Source organism: Vanessa cardui, chromosome 30 (assembly GCF_905220365.1).
Source record: "Vanessa cardui chromosome 30, ilVanCard2.1, whole genome shotgun sequence".
Lineage (NCBI taxonomy): Eukaryota > Metazoa > Arthropoda > Insecta > Lepidoptera > Nymphalidae > Vanessa > Vanessa cardui.
This window is the reverse complement of record NC_061152.1, coordinates 1,857,449-1,872,999: the sequence shown is the minus strand read 5'-3', so window position 1 is coordinate 1,872,999 and position 15,551 is coordinate 1,857,449. Positions and strand designations below refer to the sequence as shown.

The window sequence follows — 15,551 nt, the reverse complement described above, 5'->3', positions numbered from 1 at the left end:
CAAATTAAATAAAATCACTATAAATTGTCGTATGTTTTAATCTGAGGTATAACCTATACTACTATAAAAATTCTGAAAAAAAAAAATTTCGTGACAGAATAACAATATTTAGAGACTAACAAATTCCCATCGCAGCGGAAATTTTATTCTTATTTCTTATTCCTTATTTTTCAATTATGAATTGATAAACAGTGCTGCCATCATTAGATTCCGCTATTCCTTATAATATTTTTTTTTATTTTCATAAGAATTAATAACCTTAAATGCTTAAATATATACAAGTATGAACTAAAACTAGTTACTGTATAAATCCTGACCGCGTGCAATGGTGGCAAGAATGCTAGCAGTATTCCCCGTTGAATCGCAATTCCGATCCTCTGGGCAAAAAACGAACCAGCCCTCCTGTCACCAGTGGAGGCAATGAGGCGAAGTGTTATCCCTTTTTTTCCTAATTTTTTTCATTGTGTAATGGGCTTTACACCATTGTCAACTCCTCCCGACCTGTCAAACTATTTTGACAGTGACAATTGATTTTTAAAATGGCAGATTTCCGCGCAATATTATTACGTGCGCCAGTACTTACGTCATTATCGCATCTGAATGGGTACCGCCTACGCATTTGGGTTGTTTACAAGAGAACACGTCAGAATCAGTAGACCGAGAGAAAAAATGAGCTTTACTTTTTTTTTAAATTAAAAGTATAGATTTATAAATTTATGGATATATTATTTTCTTATTTTATTATCTGTATTTATGTTGTCATGTCACGTGTGTGCTTTTTCATTCGTGTATTCGTGACGTTATTGTGTTGTGTTCCAAATTTGAATTAAACGAACTGTCAAAAAATTCGCCATTTTTAAATTTTATGAGAGATATACCATAATGAAACACACATCTACTTTCCGAACCGATGGTAGCTTCACTTACAACGTACAATTGTTAAATGACGCTTTAAAAGTGCTTGTAAAAACCTACTTGAATAAAGTATATTTTCTTGATGGTGACCACTTTCCATCACCACCAACCTACATCATAAAAAAGCTATCCCTATCGCTGTCTCTTTCACTCGTAATTCATTCACGGCTGAATTGAGATGAGCCTTATATCTTTTATGTAGAAAAATAAAGTACTACGACTACCTACGCACGTAGCGAATTAGTAGTTTACGTAGCGCCGCCTACGATTAAGTGCCGTACCTATTTAAAGCAACTGTATTAGCAACAAGAAAGGAGTGGAAAATACTAGGAAAAACCTTATATCCTTAAAAACAGAAATGAATTGTTTTCTAAAAACATATCACGGGCGTCTCAATTATTTTGGTCAAGTTTAACGCTTTAAAAAATAGTAAAAATAAATATGAGACAACATCACAAACATTACTCTGATCCCAATGTGAGTAGCTAACGCACTTGTATTATGGAAATCAGAAGTAACGACGGCACAAACACCCAGACCCGAGACGACATAGAAAACTAATGGTAATCTACATCGAGTCGGCCGGCAATCGAAAGCGGGACCTCAGAGTGGTGTACCCATGAAAACCGGTGTACACACCACTCGACCATGGAGGTCGTCAAAGTATATGTTCTGCTTTGAAGTAGAATCTTGTTTCACACAAATTACAAGTTCTATTAAGTTATTTTAGTGAACCAGCAGTGATGGATTTACAAATCTGCCGCTAGTAGGCTATTCACTACCGCCCCTACTTTTATTTTGCAACATTTACGATTTGTGTTCTATCGTCCTCATTACATCGGTTTTTTCCCGTTATTAGTATGATTATAAACTAGGTGATATTTCTGTCAGTTATTAGATTATTTTTCCAACCCGCTATGTAGTGACGAGTATACGGATAACGGACGTAATGTGTATACATATAATTGTAAGTTTTTTTTAATTGTATGATAATAACAAATTTGGGCTAAATTTACAGCCCCTCTAAATCTGCCGCTCTAGGCTCCAGCCTACTTAGCCTATTGGTAAATTCGCCACTGTGAACTAGCGATCTACCCCGGCTTCACACGGGTGCAATACTGACACTAAATATACTACAGAATTTGTTTATTTACGACATCACATTAGAAACTTTTAAAATTATCGGACGTTAAAGAGTTCTTCAGTCAAAAAAAAACTTAGAAACAGATACCGAGTAGCCGAGATGGTCGCGTGGATAGAACGCGTGCATTTTAACCGATGATCGCGGGTTCAAACCCAGGCAACACTCATGTGCTTAATTTGTCTTTATAATTCATCTCGTCTTCGATGAAGGAAAACATCGTGAGGAAACCTGCATGTGTCAAATTTCATAGAAATTCTGCCACATGTGTATTCTATCAACCTGCATTGGAACAGCTTAAAGGGCCTTGGCCCAGCAGTGGGAAATTTACAGGCTGTTGTTGTTGTTGTATTCGTATATATTTAAGGATTTTTAATAATTCTTTTAAACTTTAAATAAATTATTCTAATATTCTTTTAAAATTTAAATATTATTTTAAGAGTCAGTAAATAACCTATACATATAACAAAATTGGAGTGTCTGTTTTTAATATTAAAATAGCCCTTTTTACTCAATGCATATGTATGTATACATATACCAAAATAACATTTTTACACTTATTGTCTGTCAGTCAGTCTGTTTCTTCCGGCTAATCTCTGGAACGGCTGGTCCGATTTTGACGGGACTTTCACTAGCAGATAACTGATATAATAAGGAGTAACTTAGGCTACAATATTTTTTTGTGTGTTAAAATCAGACAACAGAGTCGTTTTTACCATTGTTTGTTTTCTTTCTTTTAAGACTTTGACGCATTTTGTTTTTATCAATATTTTTTTTTTTTATTGAAGTAGAAATATATTGGTGACATTTTTAAATTTTCAAAAATGATTTATTTCAAATTCGACCAATGCGCAAACGTAAAAAAAATAAAGTGTCAAATTTACATTACATCTCTAGAATGCAGTAATGCATATCAATTGTATAGTTATTTCATTTAAAACGGTTTATTTTTTTTATTTTTTTTTTATTTATTTATTAACACCAACAAGATATACATTAACAAAAGCGAGTAGAGCATAATAAAACAACTAATATTAAAATCTAAATGTTATCTTAATTATAGGTGTTACACACATTTCAAAGCAAAATAGACACAACATGCAGGTAAAATTACAAATTGAAAGAAACAAAAATAGGAAAGAAAATCATCAACATAAACATTAAAATAATAAATAATAACATATCCTAACAAATTAGATAAAATTGAGCATATTTATAAATTTGTACTTTAATATCATTAATAAATATTAAAATAAATAATTACAATGTCCAATAAAATAAAATATAAAACAAATCAATTGAAGAATAATTGAGTAACAAGGTTTTCCGATATTAGGCAATAACAAATTAATAAGTTAATGCATCACAACCATCATAATTATTAGATTACTCTAAATTAGAATTATATGATGAATAAAAATTTAATAAATTACATTTAAATTTCACAAGGTTATCACAAAATATGTCAATATCCATCTTTCTATCTAAATTCATTATTTATTAAAGCGGAAATAAAAGTTTAAGCTACGTTCAATGAAATTACTTTAGTTTTTATCTTGATTAAAACTATTATAGTTATAATGTTTGGATACGTAAAACTATAATTTGGATATGTCATAGTTATGACATATCCAAATTATAGTTTTACGTAAATAAATTGTTATTGATAATTAAATTTTTCCAATTTCTTTTGTCAAAATATTACGTCAATAATTTTGTTTTTTTTTTGTATTTTTAATATTTTATCTACGCTAAGTGACTGCTAAATATTCTGCCAATAAGATAACTGACGTTGATTATTTTGTATTTTTTTTACAATAAAATTACATTTGTTTTTTTTTTTAATTTATCGAATTATGTTCTATAAAAACTGTCAAACATTATACAGCCTTAAAATAGATTTAAAAATTAAAAAAAGTGCTTACCTTGTTAAAAATAAATTCCCTAGGCAATGACATGATTTAATATCTGGAGGCGCTGGTATTGAAGAACGGATACTGCTAAAGTGGTCCTCAGATTCCGTTGATTCGAGCCTCAATACGATTCTTGTTTCACGCACGGCATCCGCCGCTAAATACATTGGTTTTGCGTAATATAACTCCGGGGTAGCCGTTTTTACTATTTTTAAATCACTTCTAAATAGAAAAAATTTAATAAAAATCTGTTTATTATCTCTCTCACGGTAAAATACAGAACATTTTTTTGTAACACGATTTTTTATTTCAATATTCCCTTTGCCTGTTGTATTTTTTTTTTATTTCTCTTTCCGGACGTCCGCAGAGGTTTATGTCAGCGTAATTAGTGGTTGTACTGTATCCGCGCATGCGCTTAACGGCCAATCAATATATGAGACTGAGTTGCAGTTCTAGTGGGAAAATAAATAATGTTCCTTCCTAGTTTTCTGTTACCAGACATTTGTAATGTTGCATGTCTTATATAGACTATTCCCACATAATTAAATATATTCAAGTACAGAAATTTTGTATAAGTATTTAATTTCATAATATTTCTTAATAATTATGTAACTTTATCTTTGTGCTCAAAGCATTGTCTGCGGTATTTATTGATTTCTTCATTCTAGCAACACTGGCGAGGGTAATATTTTAAATAGAAAATCATTGTTTGTCTGTTACTTGTGGGGAGAAAGAGACAGCTGATGTTAGGTGAAAAATATTTTGACGTTACAATAAATTTGACGTGAGGTCATGGAACAGATAATAATAGACATTTAAGAGATTCCTTTATCTATAAATGGCTAGAATAAATAAAAAAAAAAAACAAAAGCGCGCGAACATAAATTAGCCGTCATTTATTTACCCAGTTATATTTATATATTATCTGTGAATAGGTAAATTCAATTTGGTTGGGGACAGGAAGGTCATAATGACGCAACTTGTTTTGATTAATCTTTATCTCAAAACTTTATTTTTTTCAAAATCAAAATATACTTTATTCAAGTAGACTTTTACAAGCACTTTTGAATCGTCATTTAATAATTAAGTGAAGCTACAATCGATTCGAAAAGTAGATTATACTAAGAACCGCCAAGAACATCAGTAGTTACCCTTTTTCAACATTTAAAAAATACAGTCATATTAGTTAAATACAATTATATGTGTATGTAATATATCCTGCCTGGAAGTCAACATGTATTAACTCCACGCTCTTTTATCGTCTATAAAATCTTGTATCGAATAATATGCCTTTACGAAAGTTAAAACACACACACACACACAGAGAGAGAGAGAGAGAAATAGAAAGAGAGAGAGAAATACACGTGCACTGTGTAATAATTATTAAGTTCAGTTATCTTTATTTTTATTTTATTTTACTTTCTTTTTTCATATAAATTAAAAGTTTGTTGAGCCGAGATGGCCCAGTGGTTAGAACGCGTGCATCTTAACCGATGATTGCGGGTTCAAACCCAGGCAAGCACCACTGTATGTATGTGCTTAATTCACAGTACTGTTTTTCATAGGATAACAGACGACGGCCTTTTAACTTTACTCAGTGCGATATTTTTCGATGCTTTGAATAGTTTATTCTACTTAAGGATTTGTGGGAATTATAATAATGACTTGAATTAGGTATGTGATGTATTGCTTAATTTGCCGCCACCTGGACGTGCCGCCCGCGTGCAGTGCACGCTCTGCACACCCGCTTACGGCGGCCCTGCTTAATTTGTATATATAATTCATCTCGTGCTCGGCGGTGAAGGAAAACATAGGGAGGAAACCTGCATGTGTCTAATTTCATCGAAATTCTGACTCATGTGTATTCCACCAACCTACATTGGAACAGCGTGGTGGAATATGTTCCAAACCCTCTCCTTAATGGACGAGGAGGCCTTATCTCAGCAGTGGGAAATTTACAGGCTGTTACTTTACTTTTACTTTACTTTTACTTTTGTTTATTCTTTAGTTGTTTATATAACATATCATGTTATGCAAGGCATATTTGGATCATAATATAATAATAATAAATTAAGACAACATCACATACATTACTCAGATCCCAATGTAAGTAGCTAAAGTGCTTGTGTTGTGGAAGATCGGAAGCCACGACGGCACAAACACCCAGACCCAAGACAACATAGAAAACTAATGGACTTTTTCTACATCGACTCGGGACCTCGGAGTGGCGTACCCATGTAAACCGGTGTAGTACACACTACTTGACGACGGAGGTCGTCGTTATTTTTATTTACTTATTTGCTTGATGCTAGCCCGTCTGGACTACGGGCGAAGAACCAATTTGCTATTCTTTATAACCGCATTCCTGTTGGAAAGTAATAGGGGTGACTATTTTACAAAAGAGAGCAATCCGGTCTATTTATAATCTTGGAGCTAGGAACTCTCGTCGAGATGTTTTAAACAAAGTAGGAATACTTACAGTGGCGTCGCAATATATTTACAACAACATTATGTATATTTACAGTAACACTTCACTTTGATAAGATCAGTGATAATCATTGTATGTGCACTAGGAGTAAGGATAAGCTCATAACGCCAAGTTTCCGACTCCGCAAAGTCAATAAATCTTTCTTTGGGCAAGGTATCCGTTTCTATAATAAAATTCCGGAGACATTTAAATTTGCTGTTTTGTAAATTCAAATCTTTTATAAAAAATACATTGGTAAAAAGGCATATTGTTCCATACAAAATTTTGTAGTGCGTGCGTGGAATTAATACCTGTTGACTTCCAAGCAGGATACATTACATACATATATTGTATTTGACTAATATAATTGTATTTTTTAAATGTTGAAACAAAGTAACTACTGAGTTTCTTGCCGGTTCTTCTCGGTAGAATCTACTTTCCGAACCGATGGTAGTTTCACTAAATTGTTAAATGACGATTCAAAAGTGCTTGTAAAAGCCTACTTAAATAAAGTTTATTTTGATTTTGAATAATTTTAACCCCCATATGCATGATGCATAATTAAACAATTTTTGAGTTATCACTTATTTTTGCTTTTTTTAAAATAAGCCGAAAATGCAACTTCAAAATTTATTTAAACAAAACAATTTACATGTCACTTTTTCAAGCCCCCGTTTCACCCCCTAAGGGATGGAGTTTCGTAAAATCCATTCTTAGTGGATGTCTACGCTCTATAAAGAACCTACTTGCCAAATTCCAAGTTTGTATGTGTTCTAGTTTCTGAGATTTCGTTATCATCAGTGTTTGGTATTTCGCTTTTGAATACGTCACCGTAAGATTACAAACATCGTTAGATGACAATCTATCTCGTGAGATAGTAAACTGTCGAAATATTGTGAACCGTGAGATGAAGATTCGTATTATTTTTCACTATTGTTACGAGAGTAACCTTAGCCTTCAATACGGTATTATGACATTTGATTCTATATCATAATTTATATCACATTATTATTGCATATTATGAATATATCAGCTATTGAATTTACTTTATTTTACACAATTATTAATGTAATTAATTGATCAATAATTTGCAAAACTGTAATTAATATTATTTTATATGGAATAGCACTTAATACTGGCATGTAACACTGTTTCTTATTTTAAATATGATTGAGCTGTCATTAGAAAACAATTGGACTATAGCAGGCATTCTAACAAAAGATAGAGAGATTGGAGCATTGTAAAACGATAATATTATTTTGGCCATCCCGAAGTACAGATATTTATTTATTTATTTATTTGGGAAACAAACAATTTTAAAAACACTGTAATATAAAACAAAAATAACAAAAATCACAAATCAATTAAGTTTCCACTTAAAGCTAATACACAAAAAAAAAAAATTGTATTAAGTTAAATTAAAATTGAAAGTAAAACAAAAATAAAAACTGCAAATACATTATCACTTTAGGTAAAAGAGTTGCAAACAATTAGCATTTTAAGATATCACGAACTGCTCTTTTATAAACACCAATTTTTGCTCAAAATATTACACTATATGGTAATCTATCGATGGGAAGCGGTCGAATTGTAAACTAGCGTAGAACGGATGCATGTCGCACGCTGATTGGTTGAACATTGTGCCCCCACCTCCCCTAGATTGTAATCTAAGTATGTACGGTTATAATAAAAGTCACAAATACTAAAAAAATATTTATTCAATAATAACATTGATTTTTACAATACAACAAAGATATTTATTAAAAAAATAAATCAGACTAGAAATTTTGATAGATACTTTAGAATACTTGAAAACAAGCCGTTAATTATAAAATAAAATAAATCATATATAAATCACAATACTTATTAAAAAAATAATGACGTCAGATTTATAGCGATACACAATAGCCTGTAAATTTCCCACTGCTGGGCTAAAGCCTCCCCCTTTGAGGAGAAGGTTTGGAACATATTCCATCACGCTATTCCAATGCAGGTCGGTGGAATACACATGTGGCAGAATTTCTATGAAATTAGACACATGCAGGTTTCCTCACGACGTCTTCAAATTAAGCACATATATGTAGTGGTGCTTGCCTGGTTTTGAACCCGAAATCATCGATGCACATCATGCATCGAATGCACGCGTTCTAACCTCAGGGCCATCTCAGTACACCTGTACATAATTTTAAATTACACTAAACAGACGCGTATAAAAAACTATACACTAATACCAATAAATTAACTAGCCGCAGTCCGCGGCTTTGCTCGCACGTATAGTGAATATCTTTTTACTCAATGACATTCTAATAAACAGATATGTTATATACGTGTGCCGCGCCGGGGACCGTTTATTTTACATTTCGTTACAAGTAAAAAGGATAGCTTGATAAAAAACAAATAAGTAGAAGGGATAACTAGATGTTTTAATTACGCAAAACGTATTACTACGTAATTATGATGTATTATAACGTATTACTATGTAAAACGACTAAAGGCAAACGTCCCAATTAGGACGTTTTCTAGTCTTCACTTTTCGCGCGTTAATAACATATCTGTTTACTAAAACAACATTGATTTTTACTACATTAGTGCGTATTTCACGCCTTAGTGTAGAATAATATTAAACGTTTAAATAATTATCTACTCATTTTTAATCAGTATCCCAAAACTAAAGTTTTATATCTCACGTAGAAAATGAAGGACTCCTATACAAACTTTCAACTCTTTTTTGACACCTTTAGGGGTAGAACTTCTCAAATTCCTTCGTTAGTGGATGTCTACTCAATAAAACGATCCTACTCACCAAATTTCAATGCCCTAACTTTAATACATTACGCTCGGCGATGATGAATCAGTCAGTCAGGACTTGTTCCTATATATACTGAAGATAATAATAATAAATATCACGGAATACAAAAAGACAAAACAAATTGCCGCCATATTTATGACGTCATAATGCCAATAAATCTATACCATTGAACGATGAGACATTATCAAAACTATTCCAATCAAGAAATTTGTGAGGAATAAAAAGCTCGCACCTGATTGGTTGATACGCAAAGCAAGACGAATGCAGCTTGTAAAACGAACCAATGAAATGATTTGACAAGCGAAGGTCACGCGTTTCGACCAACCAGCGCTCAAGGTCAAATTCCCTTGGTAGCTCGTTTCGTGGAATAAACTTTAACATAAAAATTATACATTAATATGCAGCCCATTTCGGAAGACTTTTTAATGTATAACGTTCTTATATAAAAAGCTGTGCTTCGTAATTTATTAGAGTTGTGCTGTCTCATATGTATGTTTGTGCATATCTGTGCGTATGTAACCTTAAGAATTACCAAATCAATGATACATAGAAAATTATTTATGTACAGTCGGGGTAAGAAAAGGTTCGTCACCTTAAGATCTATTTTTGCGTGCTCAGTGTGAGTGATAATCTGCTTTACCGATCGAGAAAATATGACACTGACAGGCCTGGGTAGGTACCACCCACTCATCAGATATTCTACCGCTAAACAACAGTACGCAGTATTGTTGTGTCCCGGTTTGAAGGGTGAGTGAGCCAGTGTAACTACAGGCACAAGGGACATAACATCTTAGTTCCCGAAGTTGGTGGCGCATTGACGATGTAAGGAATAGTTAATATTTCTTACAGCGTCATTGTTTATGGGTGATGGTGACCAATTACCATCAGGTGGCCCATATGCTCGTCCGCCAACCTATTCCATAAAAAAAACGATATCATATCTAATTTGAATTTGTATTGACTAATAACGCCATTAAAAAGATTTCATATCGATATAAAACTAGACATAGTCCAAAGATGTTATACTATTTTGAACCAAGTTATCATAATATGTAAGTTTAATTTTATATGCAGCTGTCAGTTCAGTGCTTCAGAATCAAAAGGTACTAAGAGTTACTTGATAAAGGAATGAATTTGAAAACTGACGAACGTTTTCTTACTCTGACTGTGTATGAAATGTCACTAATTTAATAACACTAATACTTTTTATATGGAATTATGCTTACATATTAATTATTTACTTAAATTAATTATACTAAATACTCGTTGAGTTAAACTCGAGTGTTACCTTAATATAAAAATAAATTGTAAAAAAAATACATTCATAAAAAAGTACATTATTTAAAACATCATACAGATAATAAAAAAGCGTTGAATTAATACTCTTTAACTTCCAGGCAGGATGTATTATATGTATTGATACTAGTAGACGCCCATGGCTGTCCTCGCGTTTAAGAGTATTGGTTGTCATGTGTCAGGCAAGAAAGTAGCCTATGTCCCTTCTTGAAATTGAAGCTTGCTTCATACCAAATTTCATCAAATTCGGTTCAGCGGTTTGGTCGTGAAGCGACAGACTGACAGTTACTTTTACATTTATAATATTAATATATATTAACTAACATGACTTATAACACCTCGCCTCATTGCCTCCACTGGTGACAGGAGGGCTGGTTCGTTTTTGCCCAGAGGATCGGAATTGCGATTCAACGGGGAAATGCTGCTAGCATTCTTGCCACCATTCCACGCGGTCAAGATTTATACAGTAACTAGTTTTAGTTCATATTTGTATGCATTTGAGCATTTAATGCTAGTAATTCTTATGTTAATACATGACTTTTTATTTTTAATTTTTGGAAAAGAGTATCTAATGAATTTCTTAGAGATTCCAAAATTTCAAATCGTTTGTAGTGCACAATATAGGCAAGCTAAATCATATTAATATATATGTCTATATATACCCAATAGTGTAGGGTAACATATAATATTAATTTTATTAATTTATTTGACCAAATTAATTAAAAGGGTACAATGATCTACCTAATTATTATCCTGCGTTAACTCATGAACAAACTCAAAAAAAAGCACTTATTTTAACGTATATTAAAACCACTGTCAGAAGTCCTTACTCGAATCCTCGAAGCAAGTCTGAGTTTCAGCCGACGAGAAGCTGAGTAAGTCAGTTTCGAGAGCTAGAGTCTGAGTTTCGGTCGTACAAAACGAACCGGTCGCCATCAGATCGCCACACTTGAAATTCGATTTGAGTGAATCGTACAAACAGAAACATGTCTGAGTTTCCTTTATACTCAGATCCGGTGATTGCGTTTCCGATGTAATCGTTTGCTTATTCGATCGACTCAAACCGAACTCCAGGGGCAGAGTCTGAGTTTGTATATCGGAAAGCGATACTGTTTCCGAGTAAAATATTGATTCATCTTCACTTGTCTGGGATTTCAGGGACAGCAGATCTTCAAAGACAGTTTGCGTCGATATTTCATCTCTACCCCTCCCTTCCTGTTGCCAGGATGGCAACGTGACGTCATTCCTGATATTCTCGTCCAATTGCAACGTCTGCGTGGCGAACGACCTCGTCGGACTATCGCATACGTATTCCAGGACATTCTCCTGCTCTTTGACCTTACAATCCACATCCTGGAATTTTCTCTTACAGTTCTTCCTCTCCATTTTATACTTCCTGTGCAATGTTGGGTGTTTCCGTAACAGATGGACGAGCAAACGTTCGTTGGTTTTGAATTCGCGTTCGCATACCTTACACTTGTGGGTCACAGAACAAGTCTTCAAATGACGATCGAACTCATTACCACACGAAAAGTTCAACGAACAACTCTTACACGTAACTTTTTCCCCGTGTACCTTCGATGTGTGCTGATTGAGGTACTTACGTCCGGTGAAATGTTTACCGGAAGTCGCATCTACGTGATACTGACAGTTCGTGAACGAGCAATAGTATTCGACGTCGATCGCGAAGTCTGATAACTCGTGACGTCTGACGAGATGCTGTAACAGATCTGTCTTCTTCTTAAATCTCTCTGAACAGCTTTGAGGGCATTGATACGTTATCTTCACGTCTGGATCTGGGGCCATCACTTTTATGACTAACTTTTTATCGTGCATGAGATACGTTATTGTATTCTGTGATGCATCATCAAAGGATTTTGTATCGTTTGCAGAATCGAGAGATTGTTTCTGGAAAATGACATATAATTGTATATAATACTGATTTTCCTGAAATTTGAGGAGGAGGTCGGTAAATACAGTTTGTAAAGTTTTTTACTTGGTGGTAGGGCTTTGTGCAAGCTCGTCTGGGTAGGTACCACCCACTCATCAGATATTCTACCGCTAAACAACAGTACGAAGTATTGTTGTGTTCCGGTTTGTAGCGTGACTGATCCAGGGTAACTACAGCCACAAGGGACATAACATCTTAGTTCCCAAGGTTGGTGGCGCATTGACAATGTAAGGTACAGTTAATATTTCTAACAGCGTCATTGTCTATGGGTGATAGTGACCACTTACCATCAGGTAGGCCATATAGGTTCAAGTTTGCTAACCAAACTTCATCAAATTCGTATAACTGTAAAGCTAAAAAGAGACAGGGCGAATATTTCATGAGTTTAATGTATATAGTTTGAATCCTTTGACGTAATAAAACGATATTCGTCATCATCAAATCGATGACATTAGATGTTCCAACGACATCTGATCTTACATGAGAGTTGATGACGTCATCAAAGAAACAATTATTTATCACGTAGACGATTTCTAAAAGCAATGTTCTTACAAATCCATATAAAATAAGTGTTAATATATTCAATATGTTATATATGTCACCGTAAGATTACAAAATTCGTTAGGTAACAATCTATCTCGTGAGATTGTCAACTGTCGAAATGTTGTGAACCGTGAGATATGTTTGCAATTCTATCTATCGATGGGAAGCGGTCGAATTGTCAACTGGCGTAGAACGGATGCACGGATGTTATATGCCCTACACCATATTATTATAATATTACGTTAGATTATACAAGATTGACAAGCTGAAAACGCTTGCATCTTACACTATATATACCTATGTGTACTTAATTTGTGTTTATAATTCATCTCGTGCTCAGTGAAGGAAAACATCGTGAGGAAACCTGCATGCATGTCTAATTTCATCGAAATTCTGCCACACGTGCATTCCACCAACCTGCATTGGAACAGCGTGGTGGAATATGTTCCAAACCCTCTCCTTAATGGAAGAAGAGGCCTTATCCCAGCAGTAGGAAATTTACAGGCTGTTAGTTTACTACAAATCTGACAAGACAGATTATAATCTAACAATTATATTAGTATCCTTACTATGACATATATAAATAAAGTATACCTTGGAAACAACGTTGAGTATAAAATCTGACTGACTGCATTGTTCCTGGAAGATTCTACATCTCAAGATTACATTCTCGCATTCTGTACAGATCAATTTTGACAAACCATCCGTTTTGTTAATCTGAAATAAATAAACATTGTATCATCATTACACAGTACAAAACAAACTTACCGCTGTCTGTCCCTATTTATCCTTAGATCTTTGAAATTACGCAACGGATTATGATGCCGTTTTTTTAATAAATAAATAAATATGAGACAACATCGCATACATTACTGTGATCCCAATGTAAGCAGCTAACGCTGATATGGAAAATCAGAAATAACGACGGTACCACTAACACCAGACAACATAGAAAACTAATGATAATCTAATTGACTCTGCTGGGAATTGAAACCGGGACCTCTGAGTGATGTACCCATGAAAACCGGTGTACACACAACTCGACCATGGAGGTTGTAGTAATAGATAGCGTGAATCGAGGGGAAGGTTTTTGTATATAATTGTTGGATAATATAGTTAAGAAACAGTGATCATTTTAGAATGATTTATTGTGATATAGTAAATAAAGAAATTCTGTAGTATATTTAGTATCAATGCCACATATTTATCTACCATCCACATCTGCAAACAGAGAGGCCTTACTACAGCAATATATATGTTCGTATGTTCCTTTACTTTTTTCTATCTATATTTAATAGTAAAAAATAGAGCTTATTTTGGATTCATTTTATACAGATGCTTTTATTACATTAAATACAATAATAAATAGTATGAATACAAAATGAAATCCAAAGAGTCAATATGATAATACAAATAAAAATTAAAAACAATAATGATAGGTTTTGTGAGAAAACCCAGATGGAAAGAAGTTGCTTTTGTTACATATTCTGTATAAAATAAAGACAGTGACAAATTATTATTTAATAGCCACTGGTGAAGTAAACAATAAAGATAAATAAGTTCAAACAAAACTATATACAATAAAAATGGAAGGAAACCTCTTTGAGAAATATTAAAAAAGAGTTAAATTTTAAACTTCCATATTTATAGTAAGCAATGAAATAGTTACCCAAACTAAACTCTTTAGAACATAAATACAGATTATAATGAATATTATACTATGATTAACATGCAAGATAATATATATATCGTTTTTATTTATTAATCACAAACCTTAATATTCGTCAACTTTTGGAAATCCTCAGCAAGACCAAACTCAATCATGTTTTTCATTTCTCTCGTCGTCTCTAGACAACCGCGGCAAACCAAAGTAAGATCTTTGTACAAAATGTCTGTCTGGCCGGACATAATGCCGATTTTTTTTATATTGCACGACGTTTTTACATATGAAACGTAAATATTATTGAAAACAATCAATATTTTGATTTTTTTATGTCAAAAATCAAAATACGTCAAATGATCAAATCAATGTTACCATGAACAACTAAATTAAAAGAATCATTAAGAAAAAAGAACAATGTACGTTTGCAAGAAAAACACAATTATTTAGTGATTATACACGCTAGTTATATTGAGCGAGACTGAGTGGCGCAAATAAAACTTGTATTACTTAAACTTTTTATTAAGAAATGAAGAAATACATTTATCCTATTAACGTCAGAGTCATCGGTGGTCTTGATGTTGGTCACGATTTCCATGTTATATATTATGAAAAATTATTGAATTATAAGAATAAGGCCTCCTCTTCCATTAAGGAGAGGGTTTGGAACATATTCCACCACGCTGTTCCAGTGCGGGTTGGTGGAATGCACATGTGGCAGGATTTCGATGAAATTCGACACATGCAGGTTTCCTCACGATGTTTTGATATATTATAAACACAAATTAAGCACATATATATAGTGGTGCTTGCCTGGGTTTAAACCTGTAATCATCGGTTAAGATACACGCGTTCT

At 33.3% G+C, this 15,551-nt stretch overlaps 2 protein-coding genes across 2 annotated transcripts in view; both read right to left on the bottom strand.

Moving 5' to 3' along the window:
- Positions 1-4,409, bottom strand: part of LOC124542233 (monocarboxylate transporter 12-like) — a 31,285-nt gene extending 26,876 nt beyond the window's left edge. Inside the window, exon 1 of the mRNA XM_047120180.1 lies at positions 3,982-4,409. Within this exon, the coding sequence (XP_046976136.1) occupies positions 3,982-4,014 (33 nt within the window). The 5' untranslated portion in view covers positions 4,015-4,409. The remainder of the gene's footprint in view (positions 1-3,981) is intronic.
- Positions 4,410-11,285: 6,876 nt separating this feature from the next.
- On the bottom strand, positions 11,286-15,064 carry LOC124542216. Its single transcript, XM_047120162.1, has 3 exons — positions 14,809-15,064; positions 13,630-13,752; positions 11,286-12,449 (listed from the first exon to the last, which is right to left on the bottom strand). Exons 1-3 carry the CDS (start codon positions 14,941-14,943, stop codon positions 11,358-11,360), a joined length of 1,350 nt encoding a protein of 449 aa, XP_046976118.1. The 5' UTR covers positions 14,944-15,064; the 3' UTR covers positions 11,286-11,357.
- Between the last annotated feature and the right edge of the window lie 487 nt (positions 15,065-15,551).

What these genes read in the sequence shown, in the direction of transcription:
- LOC124542216 (XM_047120162.1), bottom strand. Translation starts at nt 14,943, where the DNA reads ATGTCCGGCCAGACAGACATTTTGTACAAAGATCTTACTTTGGTTTGC. An exon ending in AAAAGTTGACGAATATTAAG is followed by an intron (nt 13,753 to 14,808) that starts GTTTGTGATTAA and finishes TATTTATTTCAG; the next exon opens with ATTAACAAAACGGATGGTTT. An exon ending in TACTCAACGTTGTTTCCAAG is followed by an intron (nt 12,450 to 13,629) that starts GTATACTTTATT and finishes GTCATTTTCCAG; the next exon opens with AAACAATCTCTCGATTCTGC.